Here is a 20,911-nt window from a genome sequence, read left to right as displayed (position 1 = left end):
ATACACCAACATATTTGGAAAGAACTCATGAACTCACCACCTGCTCTGTGGTGGTCCTGTGGGGTCCTATTAACTATTGGGAAACATGGTAAAAGAATGCTAAGAAAGTGTGCAGAGAAACCGATAGATTGACTAAAGTATGTAATTATAGAACTACAAAGTGCTCCTGTATGGTAAGTGGAGCAGATATGATGGGCAGTGTTTATTCCAAACTAGGGGTGTTCATAATATTCTGATATAACTTTGTATAATATAATTGTGTTTTTTTTTTTACAGTAATTTCTTCCTCTCTTTCTCTGCAGAGCTTTTGAAACACAGATGACTCGGTTGGAGGCGGAGTTTGTGCAACGTGAAGCTCCACCCTCGTATGGTCAGCTGATTGCTCAGGGTCTTATACCTCCAGTGGAGGACTTCCCTGCTTATCACCCTAATCAGGTATACTAGTGCTATACGGGTAGAAACACAGTCAGGATGTACTTACCTACATTTACACACAAATTACACATTTGATTATTCATTTCATTTATTTATTTTATTCATTATTATAATGACCATACACAGACTTTTATTCTGGTCTAAAGGTAAGTATTTCTTTACTGGCTGACCTGTTCTAATTGTTATTCTCCTGACAATTCCTGCTATTGTGGAACTTTGTGTGTGTATGTGTGTGACTTCCACACGTGGGAAAATCCAGTCCAGAGTATTTTATGTGTCATATCCTCTGAGGGTTTCTCCTGGGGTTAAAGCTGTGTGACGTCTGTGTGATGCTGGCGGATGTAGGCTGCTTATCTGTGTCAGTCTTTAACTGGAGAATTTTAGGACAGAATTACATCCTGTTTATCTGTTCACCCCACTTTCAACACAGGAAAGAACAGCAGTACTCAGTCTGGACTGGATGAGAATTCCAGTGATATAGAGGAGTGTTAGAGTAGGGGACTGCTAAAATTTCTGTGTTCGGTTCAGTGCAGACAGATGCCCCAGTGTCTTTATTAGACTCTTTACTTCTGTACATTACCCCACAGTTTCTCCCTTTGATTCATGAGTAGCTAGAATAACTTACTAATAATTGATGGTAGATTTAAAAACAAGTAAACCAGGAAATTATATTTGTAATTTTGGTTTATGTATATTATTTATATCTCTTGTTTTTTGGGGGGTTTTTTTGGGAGGGGGGTTGCTAGTTGTGTGTCTGTGTTTTCGCTGAGTACACACAAAAGCAGTACAGGTGTGTAGAGGCTGGTTGTGTGCTGCTGTCCTCCTTCGTGTGGTGTGAAGAGAGGGGGACTGAAGGGCACAGAGGGAGTGGAATACATCAGACTCAGTCTGCAGTAATGAGACGTTGGCAGAGAGCTTTCTGTATGCAGCCAGCGACAGACCAGCTTATTACCTCCAAACCCTAAGAATGAAAAATCTCTCACTTCTGATTGATTTGCATCCAAGATGAAAAGGCAAAGCCTGTCTCCATGGAAACGAGGAAATGGACTGCTGCATGATTGACGAGCTTGACGGCTTGGCGGACACCTCCGTCTTTCTCTCTCACTTTCCTTCTTTTGTTCTCTCTCTCTCTCTCTCCCTTTTTCTCTTTCTCCTACCATTCTTCCTGTTTTTTTTTGTTCTCTCTCACCCATAACTCTCTCTACCCCCCACCTTCCACATTTCCAAACAGAGCACACCATCAGGCAAGCACTCCCCATGACTACCTTTCCAACAAGTCAATTTGCCAAATTACTGCCCTGCTAGAGCTGCCCCGGTCAACTGTAAGTGCTGTCATTGTGAATAGACATGTTTAGCAGCTCGGCCAACCAATAGATAAACCACACAAGCTTAGAGAATGGAGCTGTCAAGGGTTGAAGTGTGCAACATGAAAAAATGAAAAAGAACAAATGTCTATTCTTGGCTGTAACACTCCCTGCTAGTTTCTAGCTGTCTCAGGAAACCTTGTCCAATCAAGAACGGCATGTCTGGGACTTCATGAAATGATGTCCATGGCCAAGATCACCACATTTATTGTCAAGTGTTGAAAATGTGTAAAGCATTGCTGCCTCTGAACTCGGGGGCGGTGAAAAAAACGTCCTCTGAAGTGATGAATCACACTTCCCTGTCTGGCAACCTGACAGCACACCGTGATCTCTAAGAGAATTGTGTGCTTCCAGCTTTGTGGCATTGGATTGGGAAAGCCCCCTCGTACAAAGCATGGTCTATAAAGAATTTAAGTTTATGTTTGATGTGGAAGAAAACTGACTGGCTTAAACAGAGAGATAATCTAGAATGCTGACTGTGAGCCAAAACCTATCCCCCAACATCAGAACCCAGGCTTACTCCTTTGGCATTCTCCTCCTTTGGCTGAATGGAAGCAAATCCCCACATTTATGAATCCAGTGGGAAGCCTTCTCAGAAGAATGGAAGGTGTTATACTGTACAGTAAATGTCAGTGGCCATGGTTTTGCCGTGAGATGTTCAGCAAGCACATACGGCTGTCATATGGGTGTCCACATACTTTTGGCCATGCGGTGTACACACATACAGTACATATGCTCAACATGTACTCTCTTTCCCTCCTTAGGCCTCGATCCTGCAGAATCTCCGCACAGCCATGCGCAGGCAGATCCGCCGCCACTCCTCACGTCGCGGGACGTCTCGCCGCAGGCTGGGTCGCCTCTGGAGTCGCCTTTTCCACCGCGGGAGCCGGCTGCGGGGTCAAATCCCCCTGCTCACGCCTCCCGGCCACGCGCACACACGCTCTCATGCGCAGGCGACGCCAGGCCTTCACAGTTACAGAGCGGCAGACACTCGAAGGAGTGACTTGGAGCGGCCCGGAACTGGACACACACTCGTCCCTTGCTCCAACGCTGCACTGGGTCTGGCTCTGCAGGCTCATGCTCAGGCTCTGCATTTACCCCAAAACGAGTCTCCCCCGTCCCCTCTCTCGCCTGCCTCACCACGATCCACCTCTGACACCCTTGAAGACGAAGATGAGGAGGACAGCGACCACAGGTCTCCAGAATTGGCAGAGGACCGATCGAGGTCCAGTCTGGGCAGTGAAGCGCCCTCTGCTGGACACAGAGACATGGGCAAACCTTCTGGAGCGCCAAACGATTCCTCAAATGGGATGTATCGCCTGCGGGTATCCAAGAGAACCGTGCAGAGTCTGGCTGCCGAGCTGGGAGGGGTATCGGTAAAGCGCTATTCCTCGCTGGCCATTTCTCCCCTTTCTTCCCCGGAGTCTCTGACCTCCTCCAGCAGCCAGAATGAGGAAGAAGGGGGCTCTCCGACGGACAAAGAAATGGAAACCTTTCCAGACACGTGCACTGAAACGCACTCTGACTCTAGACCGCCATCCAACCTTGATGACCACTCTAAGAATTGGTCTTTTAAGGAAACTTTGCCTTGCGAACTCACGAGCAGCGACGAAGAGGAGGATAATGTTCCGTTTGTTCATTGAGGAGCCTTCATCACATTTTCAGGTGGATTCATGTGGACACTGATGTGTGGACACATGGAGAGAAGGTGGCTGTGTGGAACACTGGATAAAGCTCTACAACAGGCATGACAACATGGAGTGTACCATTCCCATGCTCTGTTTTAGCAGGAGCTAATGGCTCTGTAGATTTGCGTTCATCTAAAGGTTGACAGAATGGCCTAGAAGAATATCATCACAATACTGTAATTTGATTGTATTCATAAAATGATATACTCACGGCTACTTTATTGGTAACACATTCCCTTGCTAGTGCACAGTTTAGCCTATTTCACACTTTTGAACTGGTAATGTTTGGGTTTTGTGTCATTTACATGAATGCCCAGATGCAGACGTTTGTACTTGCCATGAAAGTGCTGCTAACCAGGATATGATTCATCAGTGGGAAAAATACACATCAGTGAAAACTGAAAACTGTCACAATTTTGCTTTGCTTTTATGCAGAAGATGCCATGAACATTTTGTTCTGCTAAACATGTGTAAGCAAATGAGGTTGCAGGTCAGGTCCATGAGGTGCTTCACATCTAAAAACTATATATATATGTATATAAGTGATACATAAACTTTCCACTTTGTTTTTTACGGCATTCGTTTCACACATTACCCTCTTACTAATTTCCCAGGAATTCTGCTAGGTCTCCTTAAGGTAAATTGCCAGCTCACGCTTACTCTTAAGCCTCTTCCTTATCTGGTTCAAAGCGCCTGTGTGAAAGGGGCTTTTGAGACTGTAGCCTGTGTATTTTGCGATGCATTAAAACCTTTGTTGATGGTCTTAGCAATTCTGACCACATAGCTGCTCTTGGCCGGATCATTTTGGGTGCTGGACTTCTCTTCAACCTTGCAGTCACACCTATATGTGTCAATACCCCAGCAACACCAATGTGTGTGATGCACTCTACTATTACTATTAGTATGCTATTGTGTCACTACCACCATGTCAATGTTGAGAATGGTGCAACGCCCAAATAATGTCTGGCTAACAAAGACCTAGTGGTCAATAACTGCCCAATAATAAGTGGGGTTGACTGACCAATCAGCAGACTGGCGACATTATGTAATGGTAGACCCCAGCAGAGATTCTAGAAAGGTTGGTGCTTGTGGTAAAGTGATAGGTGAGTGTGCCTCATACAGTAAAGTGAATCTGAAAGACACTCTTAAGACTTGCGATGCAAGGCTAGTACTCAGCTGACTTCATTACCGATTCCATACTCAGCAATGCAGACTATATGGCAAAATAACAATATTTCAATATTTATTCCAGATGTCTGGTTTACAGTGGCAGCAAAAAGTATTTGGACATTTCAAATGTGTCTGCAAGCTCAGACTTATTAATTGGATCATGTACAAAGTGTACAAAGACATTTTAGAGATAAACATGCAAAGGTTTGCTTAGAAGTTTCTCTAAATGATGATGATCTGAAGCTCACCAGCCTCTCTCTGAGAGAACAGGGCTGAGTGATTTAAACATTACATCTTTTGTTAAATAATTGATCTAATAAGAGCAAGATTATTACGCTTGTTCAGACAAACAACCTGAAGATATCTGCTACAAATGAACATATGTAAAATTAGTTTTCTCTGAAGCCACAGTTTCAGAAAAATTCAGCCAAAAGTGGAGTAAGCGCAAATGTTACAATTTACCCCATAGACTGAGTTAAAGGTAACAGACTTTGGTTGCGTTCACAAAGCAGGACAAATTGCCATCTTTTTAATGTGACCTATATCTGACATCCTTCTGAGGAGTTTGTGCTCCTAAACTGAAAAGAGCAAAGCTTCACATGACCCGTTTTCCCCTCCTCCATCAGCACACATTTCTAATGAATGACGAGTTTAATTGACATAAAAGTCGCATGAATTCCGCTTAAGGTTTCTGATAGCAAACATGGTGAAGATGCGAAGTTCTCAAAGTAGTTTTTGTCACATACATAGTTCTACACAGTACAGCTAGCAGTAAAATGCTAGAGGTCTGCCATACGTTTCTATTCTGCCCCAGTTTTTTTCTTCATATTAGCAGTGTTCTTTTTTTTTTTTTTTTTTCTTCTAACTTGAACCATTCGCTACTCTGCCCCCATGATTTCCAGTGGTACTGCCCCGGTCCATCCTTATGCATAAGCATTCGCAGAATATTCACAAATACAGACAAAAAAGGCTGCGGAGTACGAATAGAAGGTTCTGTCCATATCTGTATCCGTATTTATCATAGAGCATAAATGAGCCTTAACTCTCCTCAGTGGAGGCTGTACTCGAGCCTGGCTAACTCGCACTTGTTTACGTTCTTCAAAACGATGCTAAAAATATCAAATCTTTAGGGTGTATTAGGCAAAGATGGCCAATAGCATGTTGAACCTGAAACTGATGAGCCTTTGAACCCACATTAGTTTGTGATCAGATAAACGCCACTTGATTTGACCTTTGATTTCCAACACATTGAAATTGTATATTTTTAAGCACGAATGTCCAAATACGATCTGGGGCCTCTGTATCTACTATATATATATATAACCAGTGCCGCTGGTGCAGCTGGAAAATGGGGAGCTAATGTGCAGCTAATGTTCTCACACTGTAGACACATTTTAGGAATGAAATTGGAAGGAAATCTATTTATGGAACCATAAAGATCCTGGCATACAGGCAGCACCTTTCTCTATGGGTTAGCGCTGCGATGTGGTGCTGACTCAGTGCAGTAACGCTCAGCTGAGGGATGTTATATCTTATTATTATGCTGTTCTAACAGAGCTCTGGGGACTCCTTCCCCTCTGAAATCTTATTCAAGACTCATGACTCATCTTTTTTTTTTTATTTCCTGAATGTGTTTTACTTTTTCATTGCCAGAGCCGTGCATGCACCGCCCCGACTACTACACTGAGCTTTACTGGACATTTCAGATGCAGGATGTTTGATACTCGCGTGATGGACTTTAATGTCAAATGTTTGTGTGTGTGTGTGTGTGTGTGTGTGTGTTTTATTCCCTTCTGAAATGTCTGAAGTCCGAGCCTTAACTGTACCCTGCTGCTGAGTGGTGCGCTGAAGGAGTTGCCTGCTTTCCCTTGTATGCCTAATGCTATGAAGTTGAACTACAGTTTCCCAGCTTCAGCCTGCAGTCATCTGCACTGCAGTTTCACTACAGAGTGATCTCTGCTCTAGTGCTTGTGGTTTAATCCGGGACAAAGCAGTCAGAAAACCCTGGATTGGAAGATGGTTTCGTATGTGTGATTTGCAAGGATTCCCAAACATGGCCATATTTCACAAAGCAGAATTCTTTATATATTTTATCTATAGTTCAATAATGTACAAGAATATTTCTGGCTTGCAGCTTAGTCTCCATCTGTCACATCTCTAACACATCTGTTGCGTCAGCGTCAGTTTAAAAAGAGGCAGTTGGCGTATGTGTTAGAGGGCGTGTTTCAGTCTTCGCCCTCCCAGTGTTTGGTGCATTACATGTGATTGGGGAGAGTGCTAATGAGTGGGTTGGGTAATTGGCTATTTAAAATCGGGGGAGAAAAGCTGGGCAGAAATTAAAGGAAAAATCAATTCTGCAGCACATCGACTTTAATAAAGGTCAAATATGGGAAATGGGGGAACTTATGGGGGAATATTGCTCTTGAAAATCATTTTGACGTGGCTGTGGCATCACACGTCTGTCAGTAACCGTACATGCAGGTCTGTGAATAAGCCCATGGTGGTCTCGTGAATGTAATGTGAACTAGTCAGCAGTAAATCCCCTTACTGTGAGTCTGATACGGCCTTCAGATGGCTTGGAGTTTTGTACATTGGCCTTGCGAAGCCAATACCATAAAGAACGAGTGGAGCGAATTCCTAATAACTTGATCTGCGCAAGAAGTGTATGTAAAGGCCTTCTGTTGTAAAAGCCAACACTTCATTTTCAAGAGGTGTGGCTTACTTTTATTTATTTATTTATTTTCATTAGAGCCGATGAAACTCTAAAATGTGTGTGGTGAAAGTACTAAAGCCCTGAATACGGGAAGCGCTGTAGTAGGTTGTTTATTGTGGCCACTGTTGGGCAGGATTGTGGTCAGTCTGTCTCTCTTTAGAGATCTCAGGAAATGTGTGGTGGTTTTCTGTGAGGGTGTTTTCATTACAGTTACAGAGATTATTTCACAAAGCAGGAATTCAGTTCGCCAGCTTGTCCAGGTAACTATAAAAATCCTGCTTTGTGAAAATAGCCCCCTGGTCTGTGTAAATTGTCAGTGTGATAGTTTTCCATAGGCAGCAGAAAGAGAGGGGAGATGTGCATGCAGAGCTGCTGCAGCTTGGATTTCTCAGACATGTACGAGGGTAAAGAGTGAAGAAATGAAGTAAGAAGGACTGAGCGTGTGAAGGAATATGTGAAGGAGAGCCTGTGAATCAAATTTGAATCAAGCCTAGTAGCAGCAGAGCTATGGATCTCTTACAAATTGAATTTCCCCTCCCTCTCCCTCTCCCTTGATCTCTCCCTCTCTTTTCTTATGTAACAGTTTGGACAGTAGCTGCCGGAGCTGACTAAACACGGGAAAAGGCCATTGTGTGAATAGTTCAAAGACAGTGGCCATTTAAGTGAGGTACTCATTTCTTGGACTCATGATGTGTCAAATGTATCATCACTGTCAGAACAAACCCTTGTAAATGAGTTTTTTGGATATTGTTTTTATTATTATTTGACCTTATTGGAAGCACCAGCTCATCTTTGTTATGTGGCCTTTTTTTTTTTTTTTAAGCAAAATGGACCAATAGAAATGGCCCAAAAATCAATATCTTGTGAAGTTATTGTTTTGGAGATACGAGGTTGCATTCTGACAGATTTTTTCCCCCATTAGCCAAGCTAATGCAGTTCATTGTGAATAACCTTCAGTGTAAATGATGTCTTTGAATGTCATGTGAATGTATGCACATTGTGTGCCTCTGGAATCTGGATTTTGCCCCAAGTTTGATGATGGACTGCCTGGAAGACAGCATTTATTGTCTTGTAAATAAAAACAAGCTGAAAAGAATATGGAGTGATGTCTGAGCAGTAAGGTGATGGTTTGCTTATATTAGTAACACACAGGTCGCACAGGTCTGCTGATAAACTCATGGTAGCCACTGAATTTAGTGTATTTATTAATCAGTAAATCCTCTAATTGTGACACTGACAGAGCACGGAGACTAGAGTTTTATACATTTGCCTTGCAAAGCGAATACCATAGAACAAATGGAGCAGATTCCTAATAACTTGATCTGTTTAGGAAGTGGATGTAAAAGAAACAAATGGCAGGTGCTCAAGCAGCTTCTCCTTGGCTTATACTGTAAGTATGTTTTGTATGTTTTATTTTTTTACTATGCATCTAAGCATGGACAAATACACTACAATTACTGTTTGTGTTGTAATCAACCAAGCTCTCTTAACAGTAAAGGTACCAAAGAGCATTATGTGACTTCATGTGCGACGTGCAAACGACACCCATAAGGAGACAGCAATAAGACCGTCTTGGGGGGCCTGGGATCGATTTGAGAACCACTGCCTGCTGAAAAATCCACCTCAAGGCCAGCTTTTGCAGGTAGATGGATGGTCCAAGCTGTCCTTGATAGTTGAGGTGGTTAAACAGCTGATCATCAAGTGAAAACGTACCCTATGGTGGTAAGCTGGCTTGCATTTGGTTCTTGTCATGCTGGTTGACCAGCTTAGTGATGCTGGTCATGCTGGTCTACCAGCATGGTCACCCTTATTGATACTGATTGTCTAAGCTAGGTCCGGTTTATCATACTGGTAGAGCAGCTAAATTATCAAATTAAAAACATACCCCTGGCCCTATTCAGGACATCGCTTCTGAAACCTGTCCTCAGGGCAGGGATGTCCACATGGTCCTTGTGTTAAAGTTGAGTTGGAGCAAAGACCTAGACCATCTGAAGGTCTCCTAGAACTGAGAGACATTGCTTTAGGAAATCAAACATGTGTGTCTTAAAGGAACAGTATGTAGTATTTTGTATCTTTTATAAGGCCAGCTTCAAAATCATGATGCTCCACTGATATGTAGGAGGCAGAGTAGTGTCTATCGTTGCTGCTTGGGGTCAGCATGCTGCACTATGTAACTCAGAAAAACTCTCACAAGAACTGTGTAACACTCCGTAATCCAGATCCCATAACATCACTCTACTGTCTCGGTCCACATGCTTCCTTCACTTTCAGTGACGGTTCTGTATCTCTCAGTACTTCCAGAAATTCCTGTGGAAAGCATGAATTGCACTTCCTGACTGTAAGCGGAGCCCAGAAACACGGAATACCAATTCTCCATACTGCTGCTTTAAAGAACCCTTTATAGCATGTTAATGTGTTCCAGTTCAGAACCCAGGTCTTCAAATCTGGACTTGAATCCAGTTTCCAGTCCTGGATTTTTTTCTTGTTAGTAAGGAACAGTTATTGTAAATGATTGGACATGCAGTGTCACACCCACAGGGATACATGCTGACACCTAGAATCAAGGTCCAGATTTAAAGAAGATGGAAGTGAGATTGAGAAATACTGTGTTTTCGAATAAGCACTTAAACTCAACCCCAAAGCATGGGTCACTTCTAGAGCATTTTAATGTAACATCTGCAAGCTGCACTTAGTGACCTAATGATTTAGGCCGTGTGCAAGTTTAGGGGGTATCACCTCTCTCTTCCATCCACTGTGGTCAATTACAAGTGGCATTGCAGAGCAATTTAAGCGAACAATTAATCGAGGTGCAGTGAGTAAGGTTTAACAGCAGGAGGGAGATGAGCCATTGGAGGAACTTTCCTTTAGGTCTACTGATATTGCTGCCATGAAGTTGTACGAGACTTGAGTCTCTGGCTGAGTTTCACAGCTGAGTGACCCTTTCTGCTCCTCAATCTGCGATCTTGTCTGTACTTGTGTTCTTGTGGTCTGTGAAAGCTCATCAGTCGCAGCCCAAGTACTGTTCCACTCAAAAGTTCACATCTAGCCAAGTTCTAGTTATCGAGGATGCATCAGGACGTGTCTTGTGTGCACCAAGTATCCCCGCAATTACTCCACGACATCCTCCCGTCCTCGGTACTACCAAGTTCACCAGTCCGAACCTGCCGAATCCCCCACGCTACATGGCTGTCCAGGCATGACATTTTAATAAGCAGTTCCTGCATTAATATGGTTTACATGTGGCTACTGAATGTACGCTCAAAAGAAAGTGCCACCCAGAGTTCTTTGAGCAGTGCTGTGGAAGAACCACTTTGACAAGGTTCTTCACACCCACACATCTCATAGAAAAGTGGTTCTCTGAAGCAGTGGATCTCAGGGCCGAACCTGCCGAATCCCCCACGCTACATGGCTGTCCAGGCATGACATTTTAATAAGCAGTTCCTGCATTAATATGGTTTACATGTGGCTACTGAATGTACGCTCAAAAGAAAGTGCCACCCAGAGTTCTTTGAGCAGTGCTGTGGAAGAACCACTTTGACAAGGTTCTTCACACCCACACATCTCATAGAAAAGTGGTTCTCTGAAGCAGTGGATCTCAGGGCCCCTGCGCTGTAGCTTTACATGGTTTGAAGCTTAATGGCTGAGTTGCTGTGATCCCTAAACACTTCCACTTTCAATAATACCACTCACAGCTGATGGTGGAATATCTAGGAGGGTGGAAATTTCACAAACTGGAGTCCAGTGAGCTCTTTAGAGGCATCCATTCTTTCACTAATGTGTGTAAAGACTACATGACATACATTGATTACATACATCTCAATGCAACAAGAGGTGAGTCTCAGAACTAGTTTAGTCTGAGGTTTTGGAATGACTCCACTGATTCTTTATGATTTCTGCAAGTCTTTATGATTACTAATCCACTGTACCATAACTATGCACACTAAATATGATGAACTGAGGAGCTGGGCACCTAGCTGAACATAATCCATCAACTGCAACCGAAAAAATGATGGGTGGTGGAACGGAGAGAGGGAGAGGGGGTTGGTGAATCTTTTCTGGATTATTTTCTATTTGATTTGTCATCAAAGGCCTCTGCTTACAGACTCCAACAGATGGCAGCACTCCAGTGTTGGCAGCTGCCACTGAATCCATTAAAGAAAAACGACCGGCTTTGCCAAGCGCTCAGTCGGGGAAACATAATTAAGACGTTTCAAACGTCTACAAAAATCAATATGTGTTTTTTCCAGTCTTCTTGTGGAGAACAATGTTAAACTCGGAGATCTTTCTTGTGTCCTGTTGTGTTCGGGCAGACAACCTGGGCTGTGCTGTCCAGCTCTTGCCACAATATGATGATGCCTTTGGTATTGAATCATAATCTGATATACTGTCTCTGTTGTTCTTTGTACATTTGAGTATAAGGCTAAAGATTTGCCATGGTTTGCAGTAAGGTGCTGAAAGTATGTCCGTCCTATTGTTTCTCAGTCCTCATTCAACTCTGCAGACCAACGTGTTGAAGCACCTCAGGAGTATTATTCAAAATTATTACTTGCAAATGAAAAAAAAAACTAACCAGTTTGGCACATGTTAACTCTCATGTCTGAGACACTGCTTTAACTCGAGTCTTCAGGCAGTCCTCTCGGGATCAGTTAAGGCCATGTTTCCCAACTCTGGGCCCATTATCAATCTGCGTTCTTGTGAAACATCATCCGTTGCAGCCCAAGTAGTTCCATTCAGAAGTTCAGCACAAATGCCCGGAAGTGTTCTTGCTTTGCCCGTGTTACTGTGGATTCATCAGAGTTCAGGGTTTAGTCATCTCCCCCCTCCAAACACATCTGATCCAACTAATCAGCTAATTAAGTCCTTATGGAGCTGAAGCAATGAGGTAAGAAAGGAGGAGGCTGGCACTTGGTTGAAATATGAATGGGAGTTCTCGTAACCATAGACCCTATATACCTCGTACTGCTCAAAATGGTGCCTGTTTACAGATAAAGTCCCACCAGGGTTGAGGAGCTAGAGGGGTAAGCCCCCTTGATGTGGAGCTCTGTGCAAGCGCAGTAACAAGAACAAACCTCCTTCTGGGGCTGAAGCCCCTTAAATATCTCGTCCTGCTTCTCAGTTCAACTCTGTGTTGAACAAACTTCTCTCCCATCTCCTCTCTTTCTTCCATCACACACCACACCAAATGGGAGGCCAGCTTCACGCTCACACCACAGGAAAGCCAACCTCAACTCAGATCCCAAAAATGTGCCACCCTCCTATTCTATCTCAAGGCATGTCTGCACTAGCATTGTTTTTTTTTTTTTTTTTGGGGGGGGTGCATTATTGAGCCAAACGCTATAAAACTATTTGTGAGGTTCTTGTCAGATTTTATCTGTGATTGAAAATTTGTTGCTGAAACGATAATTTGATCTTCAGTTTATTTTAGACTCTCCCTGTTCATAGAGATAAGAGCCCGGTCTAAAGTGGGTGTGTAGGAAAAAAAAATATGTAGGACAAGGACCAGAGTTGGGAAACTGATTTAAGGCAGTGGTCCCCAACCCTGGCTGTGGAGATTGACTGTTCAGGACACTACAATGCTTTCCTTACTTCCAGCAAGCAAGTGTGTGTGTGTGTGAAAGCAGAGGAAACACAAAAAATGTACAGGGCAGTGGGCCTCCAGGATCAGAGTTGAGGACCACTGCTTTAAGGTAAATGCTAGTCAGTAAAGCAGGAGTCTTCAGTTCTGGTCCTGCAGGGCTGGAGTCCAGCACAACTGTCCTGCTTAAACACTCTGATTCAAGCCACGAAACCTCGCTGAGAACCAAAGCAAGTTTGGGAAATGCCACAGTGTTGTGGTTGCAGAGTTTCCTTTGTAACAATCTGACTTAAAATGCTTCCACAGCAGTGGTCACCCACTAAAGGACACGGTTACATGCATTTCTGGACTTTTGAGAGAAACAGAACCGTCACTGAAAATGAAAGAATCATGTGGACTGAGGCGGTAGAGTTATAGTACAGGATTTTACACAAATATGACTCAGAGTTGCACAGTTCTGATGACTGTTGTCCAGCCCGCTTCACCAGAGCTACATTAGCATTAGTGTAGTGCAGATAGCAGCAGGCCGAGCCCAGACTAGCAACAATACAGATGCTATCCGTCCTGTTCGTCAGTGGAGCATCAGAATCAATTGGAATCTGGAAGTTACACATGTTACATATGTTGGAAGTATACTTTGTAGGAAAGTAGGATTACTGTTCTACGACAGACGTTGCTAATTTCTCTGTTCCTCAAACTAAAGGAGAAGGTTTTCAAAAATGTCACACCCATAATTTGTGAGCATTTGTGAGTTCACTTCTCCTGCTGAGACTTAAAATGCATACTGGCTGATTCCACAAAATCAGTGCTGCATGTTGGACAGTTCTACCATCCAGCAGATGGCAGCCTGAGCCTACACTCTTCCATAAAGGTGCTAAACAGCTGACTTTGTCATGTATCTTCTTTTTATTCTCTGAAGGACCATTCAAACCCTACAGATTTTCCTACACCTATATGTCCAACATTTATTTGTATGAGTGTGCACTGCATCTGCTGCACCATTTCTTCTTGTGTACACCAATAATTGACCCTGCTGACCATTACACTGCTTCTGCTGACGAGTTAAGAGATTACAACTAATAAATAACTGAGGTTCGGGAAATGGATCATTGAGTGTAATGAAGAAGAACAGAGAGCAGAGAGAAGCACACGTTTGCTGAACACATGCTGATGCTGCAAATGTAACATGTGATTTCTAACTGACAGGAAATCCTGTCCTTCAGTGTTGGCATGTCCTAGCTGAAGCTGGTACTTTGTCTCTAAAAGGGCAATGATGTGGTGGTGTGATGTGAAATGCTGCACTGTTGAGAAAAAACTGACCTGTGAATCTAGACATCATCTGTGTTTATAGAAGCACAGTTGATAATGGTAAAATATAAAGAAAGGCTTTTTGGGCACTACTTTGCTCAATAACACCAGACATGTGTGCACCATGACTTCAACCAAAAAAATCAGTTCTATTACAAAACAACATTTTAACCTGTCTGGCTCTTCCACACCAAAACACTCCAAATTACTTTATATAATTAAAATGGTTTGAAAGTTTTTACATAAATTTGAAGTATCCAGATGAAGCTGGTCTAGCTTCTGGATGTGCCATCTGCTCTGGATCCAAACAAATCCATTTTTTGCTCTTCAGTGCTCTTGTGTTGTAGAACTGCACTACTTACACAGTCTCACTAATGCACTCCTAGAAAGCGTTTTCTTGGAAGGCTTTTGTCGGAGAACATTTTCTTTAGGTTCTTTGCGATCTGAAAAGTGCAAAGAAACAGTAACACAGCAGCAATATTACAGCACTAGTGAAACAGGCCTCAAGTGAAAGCACTCCAAAATCCATAACCACACAGTCAAGGTTTGAAGATCCCTTTTTTTTTGCTTTCAAGTGTTTACAAGCACATGCACACAACACATTTCTCTTTAGAATGAAATTTAATGTGCTATTATTGTTACGCATAAACATCCTGTAGGTCTCATTTACAAAATAAACAAACTGGGGAAAAAAACACACTCATAGCACACATTCTGAATGTCTCACACGCAACTCCTCAGGAATGCCGTCTCTTTTTTAACCATATTTACACTGCTTGAGTCTGCGCTGCCATCCGACTTTCAGCAATGCGCTCCTGAACAGGCTGAAGCCGCACAGGCTTTTAGAGAGACAGAAAAGTGCTGGTTGGTGGCTTCTGAACGGCAGATAGAAAGGAAGTTCTAAGCCTGCGTTAACAAGACAACAATTTAAGACAACAACACACTGTCTAGCCTAGGCAGGAATTCAATGTTAACACAACTTTAGCTGGCTGGTAAAAGTGGTGGACAGATTTCTTTAGTTTACAGTGGTGTCCGATAATGATGAAACCAGCAGAAGCGATCTAAGAGAAGAATAACGTTACTGCTGTAACGTCACAGTGTTATGTCCTTTTTCCCTTCTGATGAAGTGGCCCATGTATGGCTGGGCCTATGAACATTTCCCTGTTCCAGTATAACCAACCAATCACTGGAAACAATCATTTTAGCACTGTCATAACAAGACCTTATATCTACAAAATCATGATGTTACAGAAGGTGGTGAACAAAACATTGTGTTACAACAGGGCCCATATGGTACCTTTTAGGTGTCAGGAGGAGGAAAACCTTAACTTTCAATGGTAGTCATTTTAGAGCATTTCCATTGATCCATTTATCATGGAGTTTAGATTTTGCATAACTGCTAAATGCAAGATAAAACAGCCAAAATACAGATAAATAAGAGTTATAGCAAGTACGCATTTATATAACTACATATAGTTAAATAATTATATTAATATAAATATATAATTATTTAACTATATGTAGTTATATAAATGTGTACTTGCTGTAACTCTTTTATTTAAAAAAGCAAGATAAATATGCCTCTCCATTCTTGTTAATTGATGTTTCTGCTGATTCACTCAATATGAATTACTCACACAATTTAAAGGACAATTCCAGTCCTGAGGACTTTCTGACTTTCTGAGAGTTTTCCCTGTTCAAACAGACCTGATTCAGGTCATGCAAATCAATGGCCCCCTAGGACTGGAGTTGTGAACTCTTGGGGAGGTAAACAAACCAACAACCAACAAAACTGCAAAGAGGATACGTAGTTTTGATATGACAGTGACAAATATGTTAGTTATCCAAACACATTAGTCAATAAAATGTCTATTCTGCTATTATTCGCTCACATTACTCAATTACACAATTAAAATTGACCGCCTTTAACAAACACATGTGGATAACAGCAACAGAAGGGCATAGAATTTCTGTAAATTTTTCATTGGCAGTTCTTAAGAATGTGGCCAACAGAAGCACGTTACAGGGTTGTCCATATGAAAAAAAACAAAACAACATATTATTAAATGTTAAAAAAACATTAAAGTCTTTTGCATAGATTATTAAAGGTCATTAATTGGGCCTTATTCAATAAATTACAATAGCTAAGTGATAATTATTTGTGCTTTGCACGAGTGCTCTTTCTCTCAAAAGCATACAGTTAAACATTTAGATCTCGCAGATCATGCTGGGGGGTGAGGGGGTGGGGGGGCGTGCTGGAGTAAAGCACTGGAGTCAGTTAGCTGAGCTCCTTCCATCTGTATGAGGTCCATTCACACACATCAGGTGTCCTTAATACAATTAAACATGCTTTCCTCATTTTCCAGGTTTTCCATCTACAACCCAGCTAACATGTTCATGTGGGGCCTGTATGGGTAGCCCAACTGGGAACCAGAAAGTTGGAATGGGACCAGTGTGGGCCCTATAAGGGTTGTACACTGCACATGGGGCCTAAATGGGACCCATGTGAGATTAAGGTGGAATGTAACAAAGGGACCTATTTGAGAAGCAAAATGTACAAACCCATTCAGAGCCCATGCCCATCTGATACGCACGTAGCACACATTCCACTGATCCCACTGATATTAGCCCCACATTAGCAAGTTGGCTAGGCAGGTTTTGGCAAATTTTGAAAATGTGCAATAAAACCCTGCAAATATCGCCAAAAGATTTTTAAGCTAGGACGAAGCTAGAATGTTTTTTTTGAATGAACGATAACGTATCAAGCCATATATCACATGATTCTCTTGTAAGTTGTAAGGCAGGGGAGGCTGGTGACTTCAAACGACTGGCCCTACAGATGGTCCACTGATGGTTCATTTATCTAAAAATGCTCAGCAACTGTTCCATACTAAACAACACCTAAACAACAATGTATTAAAAGCATTGGAAACCGTTTAGAAATGCCCATCATTTCCAAAAGATTAAAATCAGCTAATCATTATAATACACCACTTGTAATAGTGCACAAATGCAGGATGCGCTGAACTATTTATCTCATAATGAGACGTTCTCCCTTATTGGAAGAGGTATTAGTAACATGGTCAACACTGTCAATCAGGTTATATGAGGCAGATTTAGCTTATATGTGTACACTGTACACACACATCTCTATCATGAGTCATGAAATTCTTCACTACACACTGATCTTCAATATCTGACATCCTTCAAGCTACAGTAAACATCTGGATGGATGGATTAAACATCTGAACACATTGTTACCCCTGGTACATTGCTCACATTTACTGACGGTGTTTAAAATAATTAGCCATCTTACAAGCATAACTAGTGCATTTAGCTATTCCCTTTTTGTCTGTACAGTGTACTTGAGCGCTTATCAGAATATTTGGAGCAGGCGTGCTTTCTGAAGAACACGTATTGAGCATGGTGTTGCTTAATTACGTTATGCTTGACTCAAAGATCTCATAGTATTATTCGCATGGAATCATTTCACACTACTATTAAGTTTAGTGCATCATATACATTGATCAGCCATAACATTAAAACCACCTGCCTAATATTCTGTCTATTCTGCTATACTCATGGGTGTCCTGTATTAGCAGCAGATCCTTGTAAGTCCTGTAAGTTGTAAGGTAAAGCCTCTATGCACTGGACTTGTTTGCCCAGCACATCCCACATATGCTGGATCAGACTGAAATCTGGGGAATGTGAAAGCCATATTTACACCTCATGCTCTTTGCCATATTCCTCAAACCTTTCTCTTCTGTAGCTCTTTTGTGGAATTGGAAAAGACGGGCTGGCCTTCGATCCCTACGAGGATCACTAACCCACGGCTGCCCATGCCCATGTTGTGAATTCTCCGGCTGTCCTTTCTTGGAGAACTTTTGGTAGCTACTGACCACTGTATAACAGGAACATCCCACAAGACCCAATGCTTTGGAGATGTTCTGACCTGGTTGTCTAGCCAGCATAATTTGGCTCATGTCAAAGTGGCTCACATTTTTATGCTTGTCCCTTTTCCTACTTTTAACACATTACCTGTAAGAACGGACTATTCACTTGCTGCTTAATATATCCACCCTTTTACAGGTACCACTGTATCCAGGTAATCAATGTTATTCACTTTGCCTGTCAGTGGTTGTGATATTATGGCTGATTAATATTCATGTTCAATTAGCTGTCATAGAAAGAGTTATACAAATGATGTAAAAGCATTCACAAGCATTGAAAAGGATTGCAGGAGAAAGTGTTCTGTGGTTTTAAGGACACCTGATATAAAACTATGCATGCAAACATCATGTGGTACCACCAGCGATTACACTGCACACACTCCTAAATATAAAGGTTCCTCAAAATGTTAAGAGGTACAAAACCATGTGGAGTTTGAAAGTTAAAAGAACCCCCCATGGTTCTGTACCACTTCAAGGGTTCTTAGTGTTTAATGCCATAGAAGAACCACTTTTGGCACCTTAATTTTTATGAGTGCAGGAACTGAATATTGAAGAATAAAATCTGCAAGAGTTCTTCTACACAAACTTACTCACACATACACACGTACAGATCATGGGAGATTAAGGGTCTGCTGAAGTTAATTTAGAACAACAAAACCAAAGAGAAAATATCCTGTAGGCACGAGAGAATACATGCATAGTATTGTTTTTTTTTTCACAAAAAGAATAACCTCCAGGCAGAAAAGAGAGGAGGTTGGTGCAAACCAGTTCCTTTGAAAGCACAAAAGGTTCGTTTTACGCTTGCTGACAGAGGAGGCGGAAAAAGAGTGGGATACTAAACCAAACGCACGTCCTCTGCCAGGGCTTCTCCCAAGCGCTTGGATATAACTGGAACCTAGAGCACTGTGGAGGAAGCCATCTCCTCACCTGCAGAAAACACTTAACGGAAGATTAAAAAAAAAAGAGAAAAAGAACAAAAAGAACAAAAAAGAAAGGGAAAATATTCCCTGGAACATTTGATGCTCAAAGCTCTGACTTCTCCGTTTTCTCTGTTAGAGGTTCTGTCTCAGAAGGATCATCCTGAGGGAACACGACGTAACACACCTTCTGCCCCAGATACGTCACACGCTCTGAAAAACACACACACATACACACAGAGGCAATTCACAGGGTGAGAAAAACGAAGTGTAATACCAAGAAGTAATCCTGACACAAACATATAACAAAGATCATCTCTCATGTTAACCGTTTTAAATATTAACATTGTTATGTTTTTGCTTTAGATATCGTTCATTAGCCTCCTGTAACACACAGCAGCAGTTTTCTCTGAAAAGGAGAGGACTGCACACACACACATGCTTGTTATGATAAATGTATGATAGTAGTTCTCAAAGCCTCTTTGATGGTGCATATTTTTGCTCAAGCCCAACATTCACATTTAGGAAAAGGGCAAATATGAGGACCGTGTGGGTGCCTTTAGGGCCGGTTTGAGGACCACTAGGTCTGTCGCTCCCGCAGCTTTTAGTCTTTGTTCAGAGAGGCAGGACAGATTTCTGGTCCAGGTCATTTTAGATGTCCTCTCGAATTTCTTTCTTTTTTTTTTTTTGGCATTTAGGGTAAAAGCGTTGGTGGTGCCCGTTCACATTTTCTTAAACATTCCCATCTTAAAAGCAGAGAGTTGGAACTTTAAACAGACATTCAGGAGCATATGTTTACAGTATATGTTGTAGTTTAACAGTATCTGAACAATCTGAAGTCTGAACTAGTGTTGGTCAGCTTACACTAATGTTCTGTTCATGTTGTAGTTAATAAAAAAGTGCAGTGCAGTGGTAAAATGTAGTGTTGTTCTATTATTATTTATCTAGTTAATTATTGTCAATATATAAGTGAATATGTGATCACATAAATGCAACCCGTTAGACAAATGTTGCCTACCCTTCCAATTCAGTGTATTCTCAAGTGCGTTTTTCACAGATTTAGGAAACAAGTCAGATTTTTTCCTGTAGTATGAATCAAGCTTTAGAGGTCACAAAATGTCTCCCACTCAGGGGTGAGTTGATTTGCTAAGAAACTATGTTAGTGTTTGAATTAATCAAACAGAGTTAGTTTAGGGTTGATGTGTTCTTTTATTAAGCACACAAAATTCAGTTTTGTTCAGAGGACACCTAATGCAAGTCTCTCACAGCTGTGGCCTATTCTCTGTTAGTGTTCCTCCTTTTGACACTGACAACACACGACATGACTTTTATTCAAGAATGACTTATTTAAGGCATTTGTTTAAGGCTGGAGTTCTGAACAGATTTTGCTTAACACTAAAAAAGGTCTTTGTAGGGGACTGGGTAATAGGTGTAAAGGCCAGGAGGAACTGAGCGGAGAATAGGAGGTTGTGAATTATATATATATCTTTTTTATAAAGAAATTAGCTAAGAAGAAAACAAACTGGCTCCCAAACTTCAGTTGTCATCACATAATTTAACTGCTGGCTGAAGGGCGGTTCACTCACCCACTACACTGTAGATCCAACGTGGCTTTTCTGTCCAGTGCACTCCGATGAAGTAGATAGGCACCCCAGTGAGCATGATGACGAGGCCCATCCCGCACACCACAGGCTCAGAGTACAGACTGAAGCCCAGCAACACTGCCCAAAACACCAGGTAGCTGATAGGGACTATTAAATTCACCTACAGAGAGAGAGATTTAAAATTAAG

General features: G+C 41.9%; 2 protein-coding genes across 2 annotated transcripts in view; one reads left to right on the top strand and one right to left on the bottom strand.

The window, feature by feature from the left end:
- The window catches only part of lrp3 (low density lipoprotein receptor-related protein 3), a 34,280-nt gene extending 25,830 nt beyond the window's left edge, over positions 1–8,450 (top strand). Inside the window, exons 7-8 of the mRNA XM_072671507.1 lie at positions 303–435; positions 2,564–8,450. Of these exons, the coding sequence (XP_072527608.1) occupies positions 303–435; positions 2,564–3,442 (1,012 nt within the window). The 3' untranslated portion in view covers positions 3,443–8,450. The remainder of the gene's footprint in view (positions 1–302; positions 436–2,563) is intronic.
- A 7,342-nt stretch (positions 8,451–15,792) lies between these two features.
- The window catches only part of slc7a10a (solute carrier family 7 member 10a), a 30,530-nt gene continuing 25,411 nt past the window's right edge, over positions 15,793–20,911 (bottom strand). Inside the window, exons 10-11 of the mRNA XM_072671354.1 lie at positions 20,707–20,884; positions 15,793–19,333 (exon numbers count right to left, since the gene is read on the bottom strand). Coding sequence (XP_072527455.1) covers positions 19,227–19,333; positions 20,707–20,884 — 285 coding nt within the window. The 3' untranslated portion in view covers positions 15,793–19,226. The remainder of the gene's footprint in view (positions 19,334–20,706; positions 20,885–20,911) is intronic.

The sequence above is a fragment of the Salminus brasiliensis genome, chromosome 25 (assembly GCF_030463535.1).
Source record: "Salminus brasiliensis chromosome 25, fSalBra1.hap2, whole genome shotgun sequence".
Lineage (NCBI taxonomy): Eukaryota > Metazoa > Chordata > Actinopteri > Characiformes > Bryconidae > Salminus > Salminus brasiliensis.
Note: the sequence above shows the minus strand (reverse complement) of the source record. Positions and strands in the feature narration are given on the sequence as shown.